The following is a 24,194-nucleotide window of genomic DNA, read 5'->3' as shown; positions in this document are numbered from 1 at the left end:
CCAGCTCCAGCTTATTCTGGACATGGGGAGAAGTATGGAATTCTCTGGTAACCTACAGGAACAACATCCCATTTTGAGAGAGCAAGAATTATGTGAATCATTGCCCTAAAGCTTAACAAGGTGAGATAGTACTGCACCCTGTCATGCCCTGACCCACCTCTTCCAAGAACCCAGCAGCTCAGAGGGAGCACCCCCACATGCAGCCCCCCCAGACGAAACCCCCAGGCACCTGGCAGGAGAAGAACACCACATAGCTGATTTTAATCAGTCATTCAGGATCCGTTGGAGACAACACTGCCAGAGCATAACTTCCCTTCAGATGCCTCCAGTGCCTGGTGGGGAGAGAGGGGAGCCTGATGATCTTGGGCACCTCCTGGCTTTGAAACCATTCAGCAGCTGCCCAGTCCCATCCCACTGCCTCGGTGCTCCCCAGGCCTGCCCCACCACCCCTCAGGTTACCGTCCCAGCAGTAACTGCCAGATCCAACTCACAATCCCCCAGCTCCCTTCGGCCACTCCTGTGCCCTCAGCTCACCCCACAACGCCCCATTCTGCCACCCGGGTACCACCCACATCCAGCCCACAAGCCCCAGCCCTATTCTCCAGTGCCTTCCAGTCCTTACCCGCCAACTCCACGGGCCGTGTTCCCAGACCCACAGACAACACCTCAGAGCTATTCTGCTATCGTCGTACCTCCCCAGTCGTTCCCCGCTTTCCCAGCCCTGTTAAAGCCCTGGCTGTGCCCCACAGCCTCTCCACGCCATTCACCAAGACAGTGCTTGACCGCACAGCTCCCGATTCACCGCCCAGCCCCATCCGCACCGACCTCCGCTGCCCAAGTGACGTGACCCCCCGAACCCCGCCGCCCCAGCCTCCCTTCCGCCCCTCTCCCGACCGCGCTCCGGCTCGGGCCCCGGCTCGGGCCAGCCGCGCTGCCTGACGGGACACACAGCCCGCGGGCAACGCCGCGCTACGGCCCCCGCGGGCGGAGCTCAGGAGCCGTCGGCGCCCTCTCCGGAACAGCGCGAGGCGGTGGCGGAGAGGGGCGGGCGGGGGCAGGGCAGCACTGACACTACCGGCACCGCGGTGCGAGGCGGTTTGCGCTGCCGGTGCTGCCGCCGGGGGTTACGCGTCCCACTGCGGGCCCACAAACGGGAGCCAGCTGCCAGCTGTGACAGCTCACCGCTCTTATGCGCCCGGAGTGGCGTGTCTGGCGGCCGTTCCACTCCTTCCCTCTCCTGATTGGTCGCAGGGGCATGGCCGCGCTCAGCGATTGGCTCCAGGTGCGGTAGCTTGTTCGGTGATTGGTGGACGGCGGCGGAAGAGGCTGGCCACTGGGGGGCGGGGCAAGATGGCGGCTGTGCTGGAGGTGGAGGTTGGCGGCCCCGTTGAGCGTGAGGCGGAGGAGGTGCGGGCACGGGGCCGGCGGGGGGCGGTTTAGGCCGAATCGGGTCGGGCAGGGGAGGCGAGGTGCGGACGGGCTGCTTCAGCGCTGTGGGGTGCTCTGTGAAGGGGAGCCGCAGCAGACGTGGGGCCTGGGGGACGCGGAGTCCGGGAGAAGGGGGTAGGGATGTGCGCTGAGGAGCTCGGAGAGTCCTTGGAATGGGACAGCGGCGACTCTGGGTCACTTTGAGCTTGTAGACCTTTGGAGAAGGTAGGTGTGGGAGTGTTAGAGCGGGGGAGATCCTTGGTGTGGGAGGACAGGGGCAGGGTAGCACTGGGAGCTTCGGAGGGCCCATGGGGCAGGGGACAGTGCGGGCTCTGTGGGCAGGAGGTCAGGCATGGAGGCATAGCTGTTGTTCCTATGCTGGCTTTTAAATGTTATTGGGGATGAAAAATTACAAAACTGGGGGAAAAAAATCTGTCTGGAAAGATGGAATTGGAAGCAGGGTGGGTGCTCTGTCACAGCGTGTGTGCCACTTTCCGGCTCTGCTGCCCCGGGCTTTGCAGCGGCTTTTCACCGTGCCCTGTGCTTCGTGCTTGGGAGCTTTTTTTCCACTTGTAGAGAACCAGGAGAACTTGGTTCCATCCTATCTGCGCTGTGGGAGCAGCTGCACAGGGGTCATAAGTTTGCTTAGCTTGTACAGTCAGGTAAATTTTTTGTGCCTTTCTTTGAGAAGCGGTGGTGTGGCTTTAAAATTGTCAGATGCTGATGGTTGTTTTGCAGAAGATTCCTGGCAGGGCCCAGTTGTGGAGATTCCCTAGTGCTTGGCTGAGCTGTGGGAGCTCGTACTTTGTATGTAAAAATGTGGAAGATCCAGATCTCTGATCCTCAGAAGTGAAATTCCCACTTTTCATTCCATCAGGGCCTGGCAGAGAGGGCATCACAAGGAGGCAACAAGGAGTGAGGAGGTGCATATAGGACTGTGCTTATCTCTGTGATTCCAGAAATTGCTGGGGCAAAACCTATCTGCTTGTGCTGTCCTGAGGTCTTGGCAGCTCTTTGGGCAGAGTAGTTTGCTGATGAGCCACTCCTGGAGGGGACCAGAATAAAGCCAAGTGTCCTGTGGCCCTGGCTCTGCCTCTGCAGAAGCAAAGGTTTAATTTCCAGTTATCCAAATGTTTGATCATTTGGGAGATTTCTGCTCCCTGCTCCTTGTTCCTGTGTCTTATGAGCAGAAAAAATGCAGAATTGAGATTCCAAAAATCTCTTCAGGCTTTCGCTAAAGAATATGCCTCGTCCCAACCTGCCTTGGTTGCACATACAGCACTGTGGAGATTTATATTCCTCTTATTTCAGGTTATTCCTGGTAGGTGCTGGGAGACAGAGGCTGAAGTTGGGGCAGTGGGAAAGTGAGATCAGGGCTGCCGGTTGCTCTGGAGCTTTGAACTGAAATCAGCAGCTGCTTATTCTCCATCCTCAAGGCATTCTTCTTGCCTCCTTTGGAGATTTAGAGCATAAGTGGATTACAGTCAGCTCACAGCAGCGTGTATGTTTGCCCAGAGATCCTCCCAGCTCCCTGGGCTGTGAGGAATGTGTGGCTCCAGCTTTGCTGTTATCCATATCAACAGTCTTTGTGGTTTTCTCAAGGAGGCTATTCTGTGACTCTCATAGTGGTGGGGATCACAGGTTTGTTGAGGCTTTGGGGCAACAGCTCCTGCAGGAAACCAGGGAGTGGCACAAGGTTCTTCCAAAGGCCATGATGCCACGTCCAAGGAGAGGATTAGACTTTAGTCCTAGATATCCAGTTTCTCCTAGTCATGAGCTGGAAGAGGCTGAGGTTTTTGAGAGGATCATGAATTACAGAGGAGACAGAGAGCAGAGAATTGTTCTTAAATCCTTTTCTTTAAAACAAAAAGTTTGTCTAAGAGCTGTAGTTGGTAGCACACTGGGTCTTGTGTTGGTGTGGCAGCTGAAGGATGCTGAAACAGGAGTAGGCTGGTGTTCAACACTTGGTGGAGCTGATCTTCAGCTGCTTCAGTCACCCTAAATGTTCTTTCAAGCCCCTCTTGGTAGAGGGAGATTTAGGAGTAGAGGTTCTTCTACCTAGCTGTTGGGGTTAGAAAGAGACCCAAAAGACTCAAAAAGTGCATGTTAAAATCAGACAACCCCAAACTAGGAGTGGAATGAATGCTTGCTGGCAAGAGCACGTGCTTCCTTCGCCATTCCTGTGCATTTTTTGCTCTAACCCAAGACTTTTGTGCTAAGAGAGTGTGCAGATCAAGGAGGGGTTAACTGGAAGGTCAGACTCAGGGTGGCTGCTCTGCCAAGTCCTGTCTGACAGTCATCAGATCCCTCTCAACATCCCTTCTGTCATGTCCTGGCCCCCCCTTAATAAAGTTATTTCAGGATCTTTGAGCTCTGGGGAATCTGGTGAAGCTCACTCCTTGTACTTGAGAGAAAATTGTGTCCAGGGCCATGGATCCCTGTTTGGCTTGGGAGCACAGCTCAGAAGAAGCCTGCTCTGAGCAATGTCAGCCGTGTTTGCACAGGATTTGGAGCTGAGGCATCTTGAATACATTTGCTGGAAGAATTTGGACATTCAGGGAAGATGCCGAAGGAAAGAGGCTGGCAAATATCCCAGTCTCTAAGATGGGACCAACACTCTGGAGTGGCTGCTGGTGTGGTACAAAGGAGCGAGCTGAGCCACGGTATAGAAATGAAAATTATTGCTGTGGTTGGAAGGTGCTTGTCAAACATCTTCATCCAGCAAGGGTGGGGGCAGAGCCTGGGAGGAGTGGGGGTCTCGTGGGGGAGGCAGTGGGAGCACCCGGGTGACTCTCAGAGCTTTTAGAGGGATTGACCTGTGCTGGAGCCAGCAAGCACTAGGTGATTCTCAGAGTCTCCTGTGTTCAGTGACTAGCAAACATTTTCAAATCTCCTTTTTTCCTGTTTGGAGCAGTTGTTGCTCCAAATTACATTGCAACTACTGATCTGATGGATCTGGATGTGGCTGCTTTAGGAGCAAAGGTGCTTAGGGAATTTGGTCGATACAAACACCCTTCTTGGTGTCAGGTTGTCACCACCTTCCCTTGGCTTCTGACACAGTTCAGTGAGCTCCAACAAGGATTTTCATAGCTTTAGATTTTGCATCTAAGTCCTGAAGGGTTTCTTCAGGCCTTGATTCTCAAGGGCTGAATTTCTCGCAGGTGTTGCTCTGGGGTGAAGCTCAGCAGATGTTCCACATCAGGCAGATGGATTGCTGTGGTGTGTTTTTCCCTACCTCCTCACCTTGGGGTAAAATTAGGTGCCACAGAGGAAACAAGGCAGCTGTGCATCCTCAGCTGAGCCTGACTGTGATCAGAGCTGCTGCCTGGGAGACACCTGTGTGCTGGTGATGGTGACCAGGCAGGTGGGGTGACTGCTGCACCAGCCTATGGAGAGGCCCAGCATAAAGGTTGGATCTAAGCCAACGGCCCTGTACCCAGTGGGGTGAGGTGGAGCTCATTCCTGTGTACACATCTCTGATGTGTGCAGGAAAGAGTGATAACAGTCTGTGTTTGTAGATACAAGTCTATGGCTTGTTTCCAGCCTTCATCTCCAATGCCTCAGCAATACTGGAGTGTCTCCAGCACTGTGAGGATTTGTGAACCCCACATGTACGTTCCCAGCCCAGATGAGCTGCTCTTGATTTAATCTGAGTTTGTGTCTCACCAAGAAAATGTGATGGGAAGAGCTGTGGGATTCCCTCCCCAGTGCCGTGGGTCAGGGTGTGCTGCCTGGTCAGTGACCCTGGGTGGGGACATGAGGGGTGCTGGAGGCTCCTCAGCAGTTAAGTGGAGATATCAAGGGAAGGTTTTGCCCAGAGAAGCTGTGAACTCCCCATCCCTGGAGGTGTTCAAGAGCAGGTTGGATGGTGCTTGGAGCAACCTGGTCTAGAGGAGGTGTCCCCATGGGAGGAGGGTTGGAGTAAAATGAGCTTTAATCAAAGCATTCTGTGGTTCTATATTCTATATAAAGCTCCAGGTGAAAGCAGAAATGCGATGTTGAAGCTCCCCTTACTCCTCCCCTGTCCAAAAGTGAGAGTATTCACACTTTTTGTGAGTCTCACTGGAGAAGATGGGATACAAGTATCCATTGTCAGTCATCGCTAGTAACAGCAGCTCCCCTTGTTCTTCATAGCTCCTGTCTGTGATGTTTGGGAGGAATTTCCAATTATCTCAGCAAAGCAAGGCCTAAATCTTTCTTTTACTGTGATTTTGAAATCTTCTTGGCATTGATTTGTTGCTGGTATGTGGCATACCCTGTCCTGCAGCCTAGTGGGATTTTGGACTCCTACCACTGGTGGGAGCATTTGCTTCACTGGGATCACCACTCTGAGACACCTGGCTGGGTCGTGAATGTGGGGTTTAAGCCAGTCCTTTTGTTCCGATCACATGGGATGTTGGACAGAGCCTCAGCTCCAATAAAATATGGGAGTGTAAGTAAGGTGGAAGAGCAGGGAGAGTCGCTGCTCTTCCTGGGAAGGTGAAGGACAGCTCTGGGCTGTGCTGGTGCTGTGGGCATTTGGAGGTTTCTTATTTAAAGCATCTGAATCCAGAGTTTCCCAGCAGCTGATTTCATGCATGGTTTTGGTTTTTTTTTTCTCCCTAGATCGATCTTTCACACTTGTCCCCAGAGGAGAGATGGAGGTGAGTTTTGGGAGCTGATTTGGAGCATACAGCTCAATGCTACTGACCAGAGCAAACAGCAGCACAGCCTGTGATCACAGTGGGGCAGGAAAGGATCACCATTTTTTGATGGGGGGAAGTATGGACTGTGTTAAAAGGCAATAGTTTTTTTCTTTTAAACTGCTGCTAAATATAGAATCACAAAATAGTTAAGGTTGCAAAAGCCCTCGGAGATCATAGAGCCCAACCATTCAGCACTGCTGAGGTCACCACTAAGCTGTGTCTCCAGGTGCCACATCTACATGTCTGTTAAATCCCTCCAGGCATGGGGACTCCACCACTGCCCTGGGCAGCCTGTGCTTGGGCTGGACAGCCCTTTCTGTGTAGAAATTTTGCCAATATCCCTCCTAAACCTCCCCTGGCACAACCTTAGCCATTTTCTCTTGTCCCATCACTTGTTAGCTGGAAGAATAGCCCAACTCCCGCCTAGGCCCACCCTCCTGTCAGGGCCTCGTAGAGAGCAAGAAGATTCCCCCCTCAAACCTCCTTTGGTCCAGGCTGAGCCTCCCCAGCTCCCTCAGCCATTTTTCACCAGACTTGTGCTCTTGACCCCTGTCAAGCTCTTTTACCCTTCTCTGGACACCCTCCAGCCCCTCAATGTCTGCCTTATAGTAAGAGGCCTGAAAAAGTCCTCTTTTTTCCTTAGCAAAAACAGTTTAATCCAAATGCTCATTGAAAAATACAGTCAGACTGGACTCTTGGTATTGCACCAGCACAGGCTGGGGTGTGACTTGCTGGAGCAGCTCCATGGAGAAGGGCCTTGGGGTCCTGGTGGAGAACAAACTGTCCCTGAGCCAGCAGTGCCCTGGGGACCAAGGAGGCCAATGGGATCCTGGGATGCATTGGGAATAGCATTGTCAGCAAGTCAAAGGAGGTGATCCTGCCCTTCTACTCAGCCCTGGTGAGGCACCTCTGGGAGTGCTGTGTCCAGTTCTGAGCTCCTCAGGACAAGAGAGACAGGGAGCTCCTGGAGTGGATCCTGTGGAGGCTGCAGAGATGATGAGGGGACTGGGGCATCTCTTATTGGGAAAGGCTGAGGGAGCTGGGGCTGTTCAGCCTCAAGAGGAGATGACTGGCAGGGGTTTTCATCAGTATCTGTCAGCTCTTAATTTCACCTTTTTTTTTGGTAAAACAGCACAAGCTGGGCAAAGAAACCCCAGGTGTCTGGCAAGTATCAGGCTGGAAATCACTTCTTCCATAATGCTCAGAGCAGAGAGAAGCAATTTGCTGGCGTTTTGGGGGTTTTGCCAGATGTCAGCTGTTCCCCCCACTCTCCACCCTGACCCTTCCAGCCTTTCCTTTGTTGGACAAGAGGTAGAATAGTGTTAGTGGTTCCAAAACTGTGCTGAGGGTTTGGTATTGAGAATTAGCATACACTCTGGGTCAAACAGTTGCAGTGTGTTCTGGGAAGATGCTGCTTGATGAGGAAGGTTGAGAGAGATGACCCCACTAGTGGTTCCTTCTAACCTTGCCCATTCTGGGATTGCAAGTTATGCCAACTTTGCACTCTGTGTTCATTAGTTCAGGTACATCAGGGGGAGTTCTCCACCTCCTTCATGCTCAGATGGGTGAAGTGGTATTCTTGGCTTTCACAGCACAGAAATGAGCTGGTCTCACAGCTGCCTTTTGTCCCTTCCCCTCTTGATTGTTCACAAACACAATTCTTCTTAGTGCTGTTTTTCCATCTGGCCTTCCTGGCTCTCCTGAGGTGTTTGTAGCCAGCATGCAGCCTGCGCCAGTGTGCTCTTCAGCCGCCTTTTCCTGGTTGTTGCAGGGTGGAGCATGTCCGGATGCATGCCAAGCACCGCGGGCACGAGGCGATGCATGCCGAGATGGTGCTCATCCTCATCGCCACCCTCGTGGTGGCACAGCTCCTCCTGGTGCAGTGGAAGCAGCGGCACCCTCGCTCCTACAATGTAAGTTACCCCCGCAGCCGTCTGCCTCCCGCTGCATGGGAGTGCTGAGCGATGCCCTCCTTCTGCTGATGAGAAAAGTGTTCCTGGTTTTCCTTATTGTCTGGTGTTGATTCCCTTGTTTTCCCAGCATTCCCTTGTTTCTCCCAGCACGTCGGGGATACTAGTTAGGGATGAGGATGGATGACTCAGAAGGCCTCAGGTTTGTGTTGGAAGTGATGCAGATAACTTGGTGTGACAGTGCTTTCAATCAGGGATGGACAAGCAGATCCTGGGGGTTGTCCGTTGTCCTGAGGGAAGATGCATTTTGTGGGTGCTTCCTTGGAAGCAATGGGGGCTTCTTGCTGTTGGCAGCCTGGGTTGGATGGTTCCTGCGATGTCGCTATGGAGCACGACACGGCACAAAGCACCACGACTCCACCAGAAGGGTGCATAAGAGAGATTTATTAAAGCAACATGTTGCCTTTATAGTTTTTCAAGATATTTGCATTTACTTAACAGACACATTCACTGCCCATTGGCCATAAGAAAGAAACAAAGTTCTCAATAGGTGAACAAGGAGCCACATCATTCTGTGAGCCAGCTAGAGTCCGTATCTTTTAACTTTCTCTCCTTCATCACGTTGCCATGGTAATAGCCTTAGTGTCTTCCTCAAGCGAGATAAGGGGCTTTCCTTATCTTCAGGAAGCCTTTGCTGGCTCACAAGAACAGCACAAAATGCCTTTCCTACACTGCAGCACTCTGCTGAGCAGACCTGCCCCTTGCTGATGTCACCAGCTTGTCTGGGTCTGTTAGTTACCTGAAGCAACTTCCTGGTCATAGTAATAATATTGATTTAATCTTTCCGGGTAGCACCTGTAGTCCTCTGTGAGCTTAAAACCAAACCTGTTTGCCTGTTTCCCTCCAGCAGCACTGTGGGAGCTCAGCTGCACAGCTGTAGATCCTTTTGGAAATAGGCTGTAGTGCAGAGGCAAGCCAAAACATTCTTGCCTTGTGTAATACCTGTCTGAGGTGTCTGTGGTTGCAGCATTGGGATCCTGGGAGGGTGAAGGTTTATGTAGCTGCCTTACAACAACTAGTTGTGTGTATCATCTCCCATACGTTCCTCTGGAGATGATTCCTCTGTGTTCTCCTGGCAGCTGTACCCTTTGCTCCCAAAAATCATGTGGCTGCTGCCTCTGACTCCTTCACAAAATCACGGAACTGTTTGAATTGGAAAAGCCCTCTGAGATCATTGAGTCCAGCTGTTACTCCTGCACTGCCAAGCCCTGCACTAAACCAGCTTTTAAATCCCTCCAGGGAATGGTGAGTCCATCACTGTCACAGGCAGCCTGTGCCAGGGTTTCACCACCATTTCTGGGAAGAAATTTTCCCAATATGCAACCTTAACCTTCTCTAGCAAAACTTGAGGCCTTTTTCTAGTGTCCTGTCACTTGTTTCCTGGGAGGACAGACCAAGCCCCACTTGGCTATAACCTCTTTTCAGGTAGATGCAGAGAGCAGGAAGGTCCTCTCTGAGCTTTTTTTTTTTCCAGGCTGAGCCTGTCCAGCTCCCTAAGATGCTCCCTATCTGACTCATGTGCTGAGCTTTGAGCTCTTCTCTAGGTGCCACAGGTCAAACCTCCCCAGGTTCCTGGTGCAATTCACGGCCATTTGATGCAGGCAGGAGAATGGCTGCCACGGCTGACTGTGTTTCTGATGTCGGAGGAGCAGAGAATGAGCTCCAAATGCCTTTCCTCTGTTCCTGCAGATGGTGACCCTCTTCCAGATGTGGGTGGTACCTCTGTATTTCACTATCAAGCTGAACTGGTGGCGGTTCCTGGTGATCTGGGTGCTCTTCTCAGCAGTCACAGCTTTTGTCACCTTCCGGGCAACTCGAAAGCCTCTGGTACAGACAACACCCAGGTTCGTCTGTTGTTCCTGGGAAACTCCTCAGCCCCAGGGTAACCATTACAAGGATCTCTTTCCAGTTTCCCTGCTCACATGTGTGTTGAGCTTTGCACCCTGGGAGTGTGAGAACGCTGCACATGTGAAAGGGTGTGAAGCACTTAGCTGGCAGCCAGCCCAATATACTTGGTACCTGGGTGGGGAGTGGAAAGGGGTCCATGCAGGGTGGTGTTCTCACCCAAGGTATTCCCAGCATGCAGCACACTTCTTTATGGTCTTTGGAGATCATAAGGTTTCTAGTTTGGAAGTCAAGACTGTGAGCAGCCCCTGACAGGTTGAATTAGGAATGTAAAGCTCTTGCCCGTGTATAGGGGTAGATGAAGGGTCTACAAAAACTCAACAGGTGTGAAAAATAAAACTCTTCAGATGATTGGCACACTTTCATTCAGGGAAAAATGAAGTAATGAAATTCTTTGTTTTAATTCTTTACAGATTGGTTTATAAATGGTTTCTACTAATATACAAGATCAGCTACGCTACTGGGATCGTGGGGTACATGGCTGTCATGTTTACGCTTTTTGGACTTAACCTATTATTCAGGTGAGTGAATCTTTCAGCTCCCATTCTTGGGGTGATGGGGTGGAACACATCTTTGGCTATTACTCTGGAAAATCAGTTTACTTGGCAATCTGATTAATGGGACCAAAGAGACTATTGGAGTGTCCTTTCACTCCTGGGAGGATGATAGGTGAGGTGTTGGTACCTGAACTGGTCTGGGTTGCTGGAGAGCCCTTCTTCCAGCTCACTTTTTGGAAGCTCCCCCAGCTCTGGGGGCAGCAGTGGCTTTTTTTTTTTTTTTTTTGCTACTGCAAGAGGCAGCCAGTCCAAGGGTGGTAGCAGAAGACTCTAGCCCAAACCAGGTTCGTCCTTAGAGGGTTTAACTGCTTCTCTGGAATAATACATTCTCTAGAATATGATTACAGTGACTTTGCCCTCAAAAAAACCCTGTTCATCTTTTTTCTGTTGTAGAATCAAACCAGAAGATGCGATGGACTTTGGCATCTCCCTCCTCTTCTATGGGCTTTACTATGGAGTGCTGGAACGGGACTTTGCTGAGATGTGTGCGGATTACATGGCCTCAACCATCGGGGTGAGTTCACGATGGATTGTACCCCAGGCCAGAGCTGTGCTCCATATCAGGAGGCCTGAAACATGTTGGTCTCTGCACCAGCTTTGGCTTCCCTCAAATGGGAATCCCCCCCTCAAGGAAGGGTCCCTGGGTCTAATATAATAAGAGTTGCTCTGAGATCCTTCCTGAAGAGCGCAGCCTCTGCAGGGTTCCATCTCTAGCACAAGAAGTTCTTTCCTCTGAGGGTGGTGAGGCACTGGCAGAGATTCCCCAGAGAAGCTGTGGCTGCCCCATCCTCCCTGGAAGACTACCAGGCCAGATTGGATAGAGTTTGTAACAACCTGGATTAGCGGAAGGTGTCCTTGACCATGGAAGGAGATTGAACTGGGTGACCTTCAAGGTCCCTTCCAACCCAAGCCATTTTCTGATTCTGTGGAGAAGTGGAATGATCTGTTTAGTCCTGCTGAACTGACAAATATTTATTTTCCTGGGCATTTAAAATCTCCAGTGCCAGTGAACGCTCCCATTTCTGACACCACTGTGCTTGCATTACCTTGTGACCTGCAGCCACCAGGGAAGGATTCACACTGTGGGCTTCCTTCCTTGTACCTGCTGCAACTTTAGCTGTCCCTGTGGACAGAGGACGCAGTGGCCTAAAATTTGTAGCCCACTCACCTGATATCAAAATAACCCACTCCACCAAAAATACATGACCTAGGACACTAGTGGAGTAGGTCATGTTTCTTCTTTTCAGCAGCTGTTTAGGGTCTTGGACTTTGTGTTTCCATCTTTCTGAGCTTTCTGCTGCTGCTCCTTGAGGTTCTGCTCCAGCCCCTGGTCTGCCACACTAGGACACCTTGGCACAGGGTGTCTCTTAGATTCTCAGGGCTCTGTCAGATGTTCAGAGCAAAGCTGTGCCAGGGCTCTGCCAGTGGCATGTTTTGCTGATGGTACTGAACCAGGAGGAGCTGTGACCTCCTTGGAGAGAGAGCTGGACAGATGAGAGCTGGGCAAGCTCCAGCTGTGTGAAATTTAACAGGGGCCAGATTCCCCACCTGGAATGGTGTAATCCTGGTTTATAGGTACAAATTTGGGAATAAGAGTCCAGAGAGAGTTCTATGGAAAGGGGTTAGGGAGTTAGGGTTTACAGCAAGTTGAATATGAGCCAGTAGTGTGTCCTGACAGCTAAAAGGAGCCAGATGTATCCTGGCGTGCATCAGGCACAGCATCAATGTGTGGCCAGGGGAGGTGGTTGTCCAGCTATGAGGAAAGGGAGTGAAGCTGAATTAGGGTGGTGCTGTTGGACATGGGCTAAAGGTTATTTACCCAGAGGGAACAGGCTCCCCAGAGACATGATCATGTCATCAAGTCTGCCAGAGCTCAAAAAGTCCCTTAGTCATATGGTTTAGTTTTAGGTAGTGCAGTGGAGCAGGGAGTTTGACTCAATGGTCCTGGCAGGGCCCTTGCAGCTAGAGTGTGTGGGAACTGGTTTTGTGACTGCACTCTCTGTGTTATGTGAGGCCTGTGCTAAGCTGTGAGGCTTGGAAATGGAGAGGGGTGGCTGCTCTGTGCTTTGCTGAGTGAGTGTCAGGGACCTGCAGGGCTGGAGGTGGGGACTGTGTCTGACTGGCTGCCCAAGGTTGTTATTTTGGGTCAAAGCTGTGACCTCCAGCTTGTCCTGCTCTCTCCCCCAGTCTCTGCCGTGGGTGCGTGGCCCTGGCAGGCAGCTGAAAACCCACCTGGCTGTTGAGGAGCAAAGAGGGCTGGCCCCTCAACGTGGGGAGGGGGTGCATGGGGCTGGGGTGTGACGGGCCACTGCATCACTGAGCAGCTGTCCTGTTGTAGTTGTTTCCAACAGCCGGACCTGTAACAAGGTTTTTAAGCCCCAGAGGCCAAGGCTGGACTCCTGGGGTGCTGACCCCAGCCTTCCTTAGAGCTTAGCTGTGCCACCGCAGGTGTGGGACACGTGCCCTGCCACTGTCACTGCTCTCCCTCTGCTCTGCCCTCGCTCAGTTCTACAGCGCCTCAGGGATGCCCACCAAGCACCTCTCTGACAGCGTCTGTGCCGTCTGTGGCCAGCAGATCTTCGTGGATGTCAACGAGGAAGGGATCATTGAGAACACCTACCGCCTCTCCTGCAACCACGTGTATCCTTCTCTGCAGGTGCCAGCCCCCTGCCTCACTAGCCCCACGCTGGGGTGGGCAGCAGGGAGCTCCTGCCCCATGGCTTCTCCTGTGCTGGGGGAAGAAATGCCTGTTCTGGGACGCGAGGCTGTCCGGCTGAATTTGCATGTGATCTGTGCCTGTGTCATCACTGACTTGGCATGGGAAGAGGTGTCCCTGGAATTACTTTGTTGCCACTCCCAAGTGGTTGTTTCCTCTTCCTTCTCATCCCCACCTCCCTCTGCTGAGCCATGGAGCTGCACCTCACTTTTTACCTGCTTTTTACAAATCTGCTGTGACCCATCTGCCTGGCAGTGCTCCCAGCAGATATTCTGGCGGAGGTGAGGTGTGAGGTCAGGACATGAGGCATCCCTGCTCCATGCCATACTGGCCCCTCATCAGAGATGCACTGCAGTGGGTCCCGAGTGTCTTTAAGGAAGAATTGTGGGAAAACACTGCTGGTCCCCTCTGAAAACAGCCCCCTGATCTAGCGCTGCTGATTGCTACCTGTTCTGGCCACAGCCCAGTAGCTTCCTCCTTCTCCAAAACTCCTCCAGGGTTTCCAGCGTGCTGGAGTCACTCAGCCCTTCCTGTCAGCTGATTGATGAGAAGTGGGTTTTGAAACTGGAAGTCCTGGTTAGTGGTCAGTCCCAGCTGGGGAGGCAAGTCAGGGTGTTTTCCCCATGGTGATTCACTGTAGAGATGGAATGTCCTCTGGCACTGTCTGTTACTGCCTGCGAGGTGGTTTCCAAACTGGGCTTGAGCAAAGGTCATGCTGGCAAAACAGGAGCCTAAATTTAACTCTTGGGAGCTGTTGGTGAGATTTATGGCTGACACTGTGCAAGGGCCTGGGACTGCAGCAGCATGGGGTGGTGTGGCTGTCAGAGGAGCTGGTTGGTGCTCCTGGTGGTCCTTAAGGGTGACAGCTGGGGGGGGCACTCCTGCATCTATGGCTCCAGGGCTGACAAGGAAGTGACTCCTGTTGCTGCTGCCTGGCATTCTTCCATGTTTTGAGCAGCAGAGATATTCTGGGAAAAGTCTGTTTGCTCTGTGACTCCCCTGTACGTGGCAGAGTCATCTGCAGCCACCTCATATTTTCCTGTAACTTCTCCAGGCTGTGCTCAGGTTGTGTAAATCCTTTTGACAGAACATAGCAAGCACCTGTAAGTCAGACCTTACTTACAGAGAAATTCCTTAAATGTTAATCTCCAGGAAGCCTTTGAAGAAGGCTTCCAAAATGCATGCAGTTCACAGAGCTCTCTCAGGCTGTCCAAACCTTCTCAGTGCTTGGGCACCATCACCAAAGAGTTTCAGTCTCCCTGGTGCCCATGCATTGGTCAGGGCCTTCATGCTGCCACCCTGGCTCTGTTCTGCTGCCCCATGAGCTCCTGCTGCTCCTGGAAGCTGCTGCACCTTCTAGGAAAGGGCTGTGGTTGTGCAATGCACCATCCTTACATGGGGGGATGTTTTCATGGCTCTGGTGGGACTTCCTTGGCCTTGGTGGTTTCCTCCACACTGAGCCATGTATCCCCCTCTTCTTCCAGTTCCCCTTAACGTGCCACTCCCCAGGTTTCATGAGTTCTGCATCCGGGGCTGGTGCATTGTCGGGAAGAAGCAGACGTGTCCATACTGCAAAGAGAAAGTGGATCTCAAGAGGATGTTCAGTAATCCGTATCCTTTCTCCTGCTGGGAGCCAGCACTGTGGGAAGGGAAGCAGTGGGTAGAGCATAAAAGGGGTGAGAGGCTTGCCTGGCACCCTCGGTAGGTTGCTGCAGCATGTGGCTCTGGCAGAGACGACCCTGCAAAACCCAAGGCAAGCTTGGCCACAGCCGTCCCTCCATGAGGACTCACGTCTGTCCTTCCTGGGTGCTTGTCCATCCCTCTCTGGGCACCTGTGTTCTCTGTCCCTGCTTTGGGGCACCTTTGGGTGGTTTCTGGGTGGGCCGTGCTCCTCTCATCCATTTCCCCATGACTCTTTAACTCCTTCCTGCCCAGCTGGGAGAGGCCGCACGTCATGTACGGGCAGCTGCTGGACTGGCTGCGTTACTTAGTGGCCTGGCAGCCGGTGATCATCGGACTGGTCCAGGGAATCAACTACATCCTGGGGCTGGAGTAAGGGCAGGCGGTGGGGAGCCGCGGAACCACGAGAGGACATTGCCACCAGGGATGCTGGCTTTGCTCCGTCACCTCTCAGGACCTTGGCCACCACCAAGGACAGCAACATCAGGGCCCCTCCTGCTGGGGCTAGGGGAGGATTTTTTTAAAAAGCAATTATTTTAATGAGTATATTTAAAACTTTCTATTGCAGCCAAAAAGAGACGCTTGTCCCCTTTCCCTGTCCCTGTCCAGCCCTTTGGAGCGCCCTGCTGGGCTGAGCTTTGGGCTGGGGGCTGTTCTCCACCTCCATCCTGCCACTCTGTCAGGAGAGGCCATGACAGAGAAGGGCCAAGGCTTTGTCAGCTCCCAATGCCAGCACCCTGGAGCAGCCTTGCTGGCAGCGAGGATGGGATATGGGGGCTGTGGAAGAGAGGCTGGAGCCCACTGTCCTGAAAGAGGGGATGAAGGTCACCTGGCTACCCCCGGCTGCCAGATCCGCTCTGGGCGCCATGGGTATGCCAGCAGGAACCAGGCTGCTCTCCAGCATGGTGATGGTGGGCTCTGCCTTGGGGAAACCCTTTTATATGCTCCCAAATTTTCTGTGTTCCTCCCTGGAGTCCAGCAGTGTCCCCTGACTGCTCAGGGGGGGTCAGCAAGGCATGGAGTGGGGCCAGTGCTGCTCCTCTCTGTGCCCTTCTGGGTGATGGTAACGGTACGTCAGGAGCAGCCACGAGCAGGTGCCCCTGCCCCAGGGCGCAGGTCCGCCCTCACTGCGTATTGCTCTTGGTACTGGAATAAAAGGGATGGAGTGAAGGTTGGGCTGGTGCTGGCGTTTCCCTGCCCCAGCGTTACTCCATGACATCCTCCTGGCCTTGCTGGTAGGAGCCATGCCAAAGTCCTGCTGGGGCAAGTGGCCTTGGGCTCAATTTTTGGTAGTGGGTGGGGGCAAAGTCCCCAATCCCAGGGCCAGTGGTGGTATTTTGGCATGTGGAGACTTGAGTCATATTCCCTGAGGGCACTGGGGTCTGGTGGAGAGCTACAAGGCAGCTCCTGGCTCAGGGGATTTGGGAAGTGGCCACATGGCTGTGGGTGCTGTGTGGGCTGTGTTCCCCCTGGGGAACCCCCCAGCACCATGCTGCATCCTCTGAGTTTTCTTTTGAGTGAAACCACATTGCAGTGTTGTGCCAAACACCAAAATAAGAGCCCTGGAAATGGAGATGTGGCCCTGGGTTTTTCTTGATCGTCTTCTTTGCTGCAGGGCATGGAAGGTTCCTCCTTTCATCTCTCCTAGGGGAAGAATATTGGGTGGATGATGAGCAAGCACCCATCTGCATTCCCTGCTCACCTCTTTCACCCTGTAGCATCCAGAGCTAAGCTGGTTGGTATTGGTGGGATCAGGAAGATGGCAGAGGAGCTGGGTGCTGCCCTGGGAGCTGCCTCTGATTGATCACTGTCCATTTGACACCCGTGGTTGCTGTGAGGAGGATGCAGCCATTGGCCTTATCCCAGCAGGAGGCTGGGAATGTATTGCACTTGCCAGGTCTCCAAGATAATGCTCGTGTTCCTGTCACCTTCCTTCTCTGCTGGGAATGGATAACAAAACTCACTGGAAGTTCAGGGACTATTTTCCAAGACTTGCCAGGACCTGTGACTCAGGTGCTGCTTCTGCCCTGTTGCTGTACCCACACTGGCTCCCAGCCTCGATGCTGCTGGGGAGTGGGGCCTGGCCCCTGGTTTTGTAACCAGTGGGTTGTCAAAACCACATCTGCTGCCAAGGGGCCGGCTCTGGGGGTGGGGGACTGCTGTGGGACACAGGAGATGGCTTCTTGCAGCCAAGAACTAAAGCCCTGGCGGTTTCTATCTCCCAACAGCTCAGCTGTTGTCCTCCCCCAGCTGGGACACCCAGGGCCTGACACCCAGGCTCCCCAGCCACTGTTGTACTCAATCTCCTGGGGGCTTCACCCACCTTCCTCCTGTGCAGACCCTGCCTTGTCCCTGATCCCAAAGCATCGGGGAGCAAACCAGCCTGTTCAGAATCCTGTGGTACTCAGCCAGCGCCCCATGTGCTGGACACTGGAGGTCTAGCTGTGCCCCACATCCCTGTCGAGCCCGTGGATGCTCCCCCAGGGGTGGGGGGAGTCATGAGATGCCGATCGCGGGAATGCCTGAGGGACGTGTATCCCCAGGTGCAGGCGACACAGAGCACAGGGGGCATGGAGTGCTGGGGACACACGTTCAGGGGGGCTCGGAGACGTGGCGGCACAGGACCATCGACACACATCAGCGTCCAGGTGAGGGTCCCCGTGCGGTGGCGTCGCGCCCGTCGCGGGGCCGGGGCGGAGGGCGGCTCCCGGTGAGTCACGGCGCTGCCTCTCGGCCCTCCCCGCGCCGCCTCATAAAGCGCCGCCGTGCCGAGCGCCGTGCCCGAGCCGCGGACTCTCCGTATGTACCGGAGCGGTGGGCGGACAGCCTTGGGGGGCACCAGCCGCGATTTGAGTGACCGCGGGAGGAGGATGCTGGGGGGTACGGGATATCCCAGACTCGGGGGGTGCTGGACGGATACGAGGGTACGGGATCGCCGACTTGGGGAGTCCTGGGGGGAGCATGCTGCGTTACCATGGCCAGCTGGGAGCATGCTGTGAGCACGGAGCATCCCAGGCTCAGGGAATGCTGGGAGAACCATCCCAAGCTCATGGAGAGCATCCCTGTGTGCCCAGCACTGAGCTCCATTTTTGTCTGCAGAGCCCCTGGGAAGCCCTGCCTGGATCCTCCTGCTCTGCTGGGGCCTGGCTGCTTGCTGCACAGGTAAGTGGGGGCTGCTGGGGAGCCTAAGGTCAGCCCTGGGCTCTGTCCCCTTCAGGAGGCCTGTTCAGGGGTCTGGGGATGAGCAGTGCCTCTGTCCCTTTGTGGGACCCTGCCTCCTCACCCACTACAAAAATGTGGGGTCTCAGGGTCCCTCTCGACCTCCCACCTCACCCCTTTCTGCTCCCCCAGGTGCCATGGCCTTGCAGCCGCCCAGCATCACCGCCCTGCGGATGCCAGCAGAGCTTCCTCGCCCAGGTGAGAGACCCTCAGGGCCATGGCAGGGCCTGGGGGTGAGGAGGCTGCAGTGGGGTTCAGCTCCTGTGCCAGCCCCCAGCAGACACAAGGTGAATCCTCCACCTACAGCCAAGATTTCAGGGTACTGATGAGGTGGGGGAATGTTCCCCTTAATTAGGGAGGGGGCTGTGCCTGTGCCTGGGAGGCACTGGGGACCCTTGCTGCCCCCCTGACCTTCACACCCCCTCCGGCTGCAGGCGAGAGTGTGACTGTGTCATGTGAAGCATTGAGTGAGCTTCCGGAGATGACGCTGCTCTACTGGCTGGAGAATGGCTTCTTCGTGGAGAGCCTGCACCCGGACGGGGCTGTGCGTGAGGGGACAGTGCAGTGAGTACGGGGACAGGGGGCAGTGACAGCGGGGCAGCCCAGCTGGGACAAAGCCCCTGGCTCTGCCCATCCGGAGCGGGCACTGATTGGTCCCCGCTGGGTTCACAGAGAGGAGCTGCAGGGCTCGGGGTGGGCCCTGCACCGTGACCTGCACTTCAGCTCCTTCAACAAGCAGCACCTGCACACCAACTTCACCTGCGTGGTGCTCAGTCCCCTCGGTGTCGACACCAGGGAGGTGCGATGGCCGTCCCAAGCACCGGCCCCTGTCACTGGGAAGAGTGGGGGCCTGGGCTGAGACGGGGGAGCAGCTCCCGTGCTGGGTGAGCACCCTGCAGTGCAGCTCCCTGCTCTGACAGCCCCACACTACTGCATGCATGTGTGATACCTCCAGGGAGGCCCGTCTCTGTGACCTGCTTTGGGGACTGCGTGGCCCCACTGTGCTGGCCCACTTTGAGTGGGGCTCCTGGTGCCCCAAGCTGAGTCAGGAGCGCTGCCTGGGCTGGAACCAGCTCTGCCCCTAGCTGGCTCTGGGATCCCAGAGTTTATTAAAGTGCATCAAGGCTGCCCAGTGTCACCTGCATCCTAGGGATGGTGCTGCCCAGGGGTGTAGAGGGCACCTGGGGGATGAGGAGGGAGGGAGAGGAGGTGGCCCTGGTGCCCGTGAAGGGCAGGATCCATTCCTCACCCCCTTCCTGCCTGGCGAAGGGCTAGAGAGCCACAGTCAGTCTCAGTTCTGCCCAGGGAATACCTGTGCCCTGCCCTGGAGAGGGCAGGTGGAGAAGCCCTGGGTTGCAGGCACCATGGAAGATGGAGCCATCACATCCCTCTTTGCACTTGGGGGGGTTGGGGCTGTTCTTCAGCATGGCATTGCTGGGTCCCATCTGCTGCACCATGGGGCAGCCCCCTTAATCATCCTGTGCTGGCAGGGCCTCTGCTCTTGTGTCCCAGCCGCCTTCTTGCTCCCCTAAGTGCTTGTGGGGACTGTGACCACCCTGGGCTGTGGGACAGGCTAGGGAACAGATCCTGAACCCTTTGAGCTATGGGCATTGCACTTCAGGATGCTCAGAATGTGGGAAGGATAGGGATGGCGGGGATGGAGAAGCCTCCAGATGCAGCCCCACTGAGCTGCCCTCAGCCCAGGGAGCCACAGAAGCTTCCTGGGGACACCCCAGTCCCACAGTGACTCTTAGGAGCCTGGGGAAGGCGAGCAGTGAAGCAGCCACCTGGGGAGGGACCTGCCCAAGGCAGCCCTGCTGCACCCCCTAGCCCGGTTAATTCCAGCCTCCATCCCCTCTCACAGACCCCACACACAGCTGCATCCTGTCACCACAGCTGCCACTCAGCAAAGGCCCCTGCCGGGCTCAGCCAATGTCCTAGGGACAGTGGCGCTACGGCCAGGCTGAGCTGGGCATAGATACCTGCCATGCAGGACCCTATGTGGGTATCTCTGTGTCCCCCATCCTGTCCTTCTGTCCCAGGGATGCTGGTGGCTCCATCCCTGACCCCTTCTCCTTGCCTGCAGTGTGATGGCAGTAGCACACTCCTCACTGCACAGCACGGCACCCAGCCCTGCCATGCCGTGCCATCTGCGCCATGCTGTGTTGTGCTGTGCCACAGTGTGTCACACTGTGCCACACTGTGTGACACTTTGCTGCCTGCAGACCCCACTGCAAACCACAGGTCAGAGCAGCTCGGAGATGCTCAAAGCCGTATGCCCATGGTATGTCCCACCTCATGACCAAGATCAAGACCTCCCTGTCCTAGGAGAGCTGGTGGGACAGGACCATTCCCTGCTACATGTCCCCATGGTCTGGTGGCAGGAGAGACTGTCCTGCAGGGACATCAACTCTCACAAAATAACAGTTGTAGGTGCTGAGCACAGTCGGAAACAGAGCTGGAAGAGGGTGAAGTCAGCAACCTCAAACATCTGGAAAAGTGGGATGAGGACCTTCTTGTCCTCGTGGAACAAGTCCTCAGCAGAGACTTGTAGCAGGTCTCCATCATGAAGATGACATCCCAGTTGAAGGGCAACTGCCATTTTCCAGAGGGAGGTGGAGGTAGAGCAGCCAACATGGATAGGTTGGTGGCACTGGAATGCTCCCATGGACACAGTAGTAGCTAAGAAGGTGGGAGCCATGTCCAGCACCATCTCCTTGATGAGTTGGAGGTCTTGCTGGTGTGGGGGGGCTACCAGTGGCCAGAGTCCTGGCCAGCAGATGCTCCATGGGGGGCAGAGCCACCCTAAGGGAAGCCCCCAGATGCTGCAGTGCTGCGGACAGGGAAGCAACTGGTTGTTCTGCAAGTGGCTGGGGAGGTGTGGCAGCAGGAGCAAGGTTAGGTCAGGGAGGGTGCTGGGCCTGGGAGGGGCTGCTGAGAGATGCAGGGGAGGCTGGGGAAAGCACCCCAGCTGCATCAGAGGGCAGAGCCCCTCCTCGACGCACGTCCTGGCACTGACACATGCCAGCACCAGCCGAGACCTGCCCTGCTGTGTCACCCACCAGGAACAACCCCACTGGGATCCCAGCCAGCAGTGTATCCTGAGACTGGCTGCATGGGTGCAGGGTGCTCCTGACCCGGGCTGTGGTGCTTGCCCCAGTCCCCTCATGATGCTGAGGAGAGCGTAGGCTGTGGCTCAGGTCAGCAGCAATACCTCTCCCTGGGTACCCAGGTCTGCACAGCAGGGCACAGCACATTTGGAGGTTCAGAGACAAAGCAGGGGGACCATGGGGCCAATGCTCATGACACTGGGATGACAGCCTACAGCTAGGCCCCCAGGCTCACTTCCAAGCCAAAGTGAATCCCCAACACTTTATCTCTCATGTGCTCAGCCACCTCTGACTCCTCCTTTGCTGGCAGCAGCGACTTGGCCATGCTCACCCATCACCCTCACATACCAGCAGGGTTCATGTCCATCAGAAGCAGGGTCCTCTCCAGACGAGGGGCACCATCAGCCAGCAGGGAGATGGACAACAGCCAGATTTAGGGGGATGTCCATGGGTGATGGGGGGTCAGGGGGATGAGAGATGCAGGTGCTGGGGACATCAAGGAGGAGGGGTCCTGGGGCTCGCTGGGATGGCATACAAAGGATTTGCTATAGTGGGGGAAGTGCAAGCAGCACTATCCCTGGCTGAGGGCAGGAATCCAGCTGGGGGAGCTGTGGTGAGGAGACACTGTTCCCTTGGGGCACCTGGGATGAGGAGTAAGATCTACTGTGAGGAGAGCTGGGGCCAGGACAGCCCTGGAGGCCAGGGAGAAAGGGAAAGTAAAACCACAGGGCTCCTGTGCTGGCCTTACTGTAAATTAGTCTGGTTCTCATTAGTGGCTGCTTCTGCTTACTGTGACCTGTGGATGTGTCCATGTGGAAGCAGGACACTCCAAAGCATTGGTGATCGTGGGTATGTCCCTGGTGCAGCAGGAGCACCTCTGAAGGGAATGTGGGCCAAGGATATGAGCATGCCAGAGGAAGAACACCTTGAAGCATCTGTGGCTGTGCTGGAGGTCATGCTGGAACACCTCAAAGTGTGTGGCCATGCACAAACCCCCAACAGAGCAGGTACACCCCTGGAGGCACTGCAGCCATGCAGAAGGCCAAACTAGAGCAGGTATATGCTCCATCCCCAGAAATGTTCAATGTTGGATGGGGCCTGGAGAGCAGCCTGGTCCAGTGGAAGGTGTCCCTGCTTATGGCAGGGGGTTGGAACAAGATGAGCTTTAAGGTCCCTCCCAGCCCAAACCATTTTGTGATTCTGTGACTTTGTGAACATTTGTGGACATTTTATGGGTATTTTATGGACATTTCATAGGAGTGGTCCCATACACTAAGGGAATTATAGCTGTGCATGATAGCTTAGGGTGGGAAGGGGGTGGTGGGCATTGGATACCACAGGAGCTGAGCAGGATGTACATGGCATAGAATAAGGGATGGAGAATGTACTGTTTTGGGCAGAGGATAAGTTCCATTTCTTCCCTGGGGCTGTGGGTTGGGTTTTTGCTGGAGGGAGCATTGATAAACCAGGGGTGTTTCAGTCAAGGCCTTTGGTGCCCCTCATGCTGCCCCACCAGCGAGTGGGGTGGGGGTGTGAAAGGAGTTGGAAAGGGCCATGGCCAGGACATTGGACCCCAGCAGACGCCAGGTATTCCCAACCACAGGTTGTCATGGTCAGCAGTAGAACTGGGCGAGGTTGGTCTGGGGGGTCCACTGTTCAGGGTAGAAACAGGAAAGTTGTACAGACAAATCGCTGGCTTTAAGCAAGGTGTCACCAACAGAATTTTGAGGTTTTTGATCATGGGATGGTTTAGATGACAAGAAGCCTACTGGGTACACCTGTCTCAGAGGGAAAAGGATCTTTGTGCAGGCGTTAGCAGGGCACATTGATTGAGGCTTAAATTGGATTTGAAGGGGGAAGGGGATAAAAACCAGGTCACTTGAGATAAGCCTGGGAGTGGCTTGACACTGTTTGAAGGATGGTGTGTTAGTGAGGTGATTCAGGCTACCATCTCAGTAGACATAGGAAATGTGTACTTCATTGCCATGAAGCAGCGAGAGTGCAAGTGTTATTGATGTGCTAGAAACCATGGAAGCTCCTGAGAATGGTCACTCAGGAACTGGAGTTTCTGTCCCCAAAAAGGCATTGGGATTGATAACCCAGCTGAAGCGCATCTGCAGTGTGGGCAGCAAACAGGAGATGCTGGAAGACATGTTGCAGGAAGAAAACCATGGCAGAGATGCCATCACAAAGACATGGTGGGATGACTGGCACCACTGAAATGGTGCAATGGTTGGTGGTGAACTCTTCAGAAGGGACAGGCAAGGAATGAAAGGTGATGGGGTAGTCCTGTATGTGAGGGAGTGTTTTGACCGTCTAGAGCTTGACAGTGATGATGCAAGTGTTGAGAGTTGGTGGGTAAGGATTGTGGGAAATGCCAGCAGGGCAGATATCCAGGTGGGAGCTGGGTACAGATCACTCAACCAAGGACCAAGAGGCAGACAAGAAGTCTCATGATAGCCAGCCCTTGTCTTCATGAGGGCTTCAACGCACTAGACATCTATTGAAAATACAATCCAGTACAGAGGAGAGAGTTCCGAAGGTTCCTGGATGTTACCGTACAAGCTGATTTGTACTGGGCAATTAATTCAGCTATAAATAAGATACCTAGCTAGCTCCATAAAACCAGACCTTGAGTTGAGTGAGGGGAACCTCAAGCAATTATGTTCCCTCCTAAGCTGCAGACATCTTACTGGTCTGGGAGCTGGGCATTGTAAAAGATCAGACCAATGAGTTATCCAGACTGGGTTTTTCAAATCGCCTTTATAAAGAGGAGTTTGAAGAATAAACTTGCTCTTTTGCCACATGGACATTGGGATGTGAGTTGTCCCTGTCTCCAACCACTGACCCCACAAAACACACGGATTTATTAAACATATGTGGTGACCTCACTGACGTGATCAGACTGAGCCATATCCCGTGGG

The 24,194-nt window shown here is 54.3% G+C and overlaps 2 protein-coding genes across 4 annotated transcripts; both read left to right on the top strand.

Moving 5' to 3' along the window:
- The first annotated feature begins 1,150 nt into the window (after nucleotides 1-1,150).
- Nucleotides 1,151-16,501, top strand: RNF121 (ring finger protein 121). Of its 3 annotated transcripts, none has more exons than XM_084226623.1 (9): nucleotides 1,151-1,282; nucleotides 6,034-6,071; nucleotides 7,885-8,026; nucleotides 9,773-9,927; nucleotides 10,402-10,509; nucleotides 10,939-11,059; nucleotides 13,052-13,185; nucleotides 14,771-14,872; nucleotides 15,197-16,501. In XM_084226623.1, the coding sequence occupies exons 1-9, from the start codon at nucleotides 1,190-1,192 to the stop codon at nucleotides 15,315-15,317; spliced, it is 1,014 nt and encodes a 337-aa protein (XP_084082749.1). In that variant the 5' UTR covers nucleotides 1,151-1,189; the 3' UTR covers nucleotides 15,318-16,501. The 3 variants fall into 3 exon arrangements, with proteins under 3 accessions (XP_084082749.1, XP_084082750.1, XP_084082751.1); XM_084226624.1 differs by having other exon boundaries at nucleotides 13,052-13,201; nucleotides 14,746-14,872; XM_084226625.1 differs by lacking the exon at nucleotides 1,151-1,282 and adding an exon at nucleotides 1,340-1,407.
- A 1,239-nt stretch (nucleotides 16,502-17,740) lies between these two features.
- On the top strand, nucleotides 17,741-19,274 carry IL18BP (interleukin 18 binding protein). The gene is made up of 5 exons (XM_084226204.1): nucleotides 17,741-17,821; nucleotides 18,041-18,103; nucleotides 18,293-18,358; nucleotides 18,595-18,724; nucleotides 18,833-19,274. Exons 1-5 carry the CDS (start codon nucleotides 17,743-17,745, stop codon nucleotides 19,017-19,019), a joined length of 525 nt encoding a protein of 174 aa, XP_084082330.1. The 5' UTR covers nucleotides 17,741-17,742; the 3' UTR covers nucleotides 19,020-19,274.
- Nucleotides 19,275-24,194: the final 4,920 nt, after the last annotated feature.

This window comes from Fringilla coelebs (assembly GCF_963513975.1).
Source record: "Fringilla coelebs genome assembly, chromosome: 2".
Lineage (NCBI taxonomy): Eukaryota > Metazoa > Chordata > Aves > Passeriformes > Fringillidae > Fringilla > Fringilla coelebs.
This window is presented reverse-complemented; position numbering and strand designations above follow the sequence as displayed.

What these genes read in the sequence shown, in the direction of transcription:
- IL18BP (XM_084226204.1), top strand. Translation starts at nt 17,743, where the DNA reads ATGTACCGGAGCGGTGGGCGGACAGCCTTGGGGGGCACCAGCCGCGAT. An exon ending in CGGGAGGAGGATGCTGGGGG is followed by an intron (nt 17,822 to 18,040) that starts GTACGGGATATC and finishes TTTTGTCTGCAG; the next exon opens with AGCCCCTGGGAAGCCCTGCC. An exon ending in GTGCGTGAGGGGACAGTGCA is followed by an intron (nt 18,725 to 18,832) that starts GTGAGTACGGGG and finishes CTGGGTTCACAG; the next exon opens with AGAGGAGCTGCAGGGCTCGG.
- RNF121 (XM_084226623.1), top strand. Translation starts at nt 1,190, where the DNA reads ATGCGCCCGGAGTGGCGTGTCTGGCGGCCGTTCCACTCCTTCCCTCTC. An exon ending in CGCTCAGCGATTGGCTCCAG is followed by an intron (nt 1,283 to 6,033) that starts GTGCGGTAGCTT and finishes TTTTCTCCCTAG; the next exon opens with ATCGATCTTTCACACTTGTC. An exon ending in CTGGTACAGACAACACCCAG is followed by an intron (nt 9,928 to 10,401) that starts GTTCGTCTGTTG and finishes AATTCTTTACAG; the next exon opens with ATTGGTTTATAAATGGTTTC.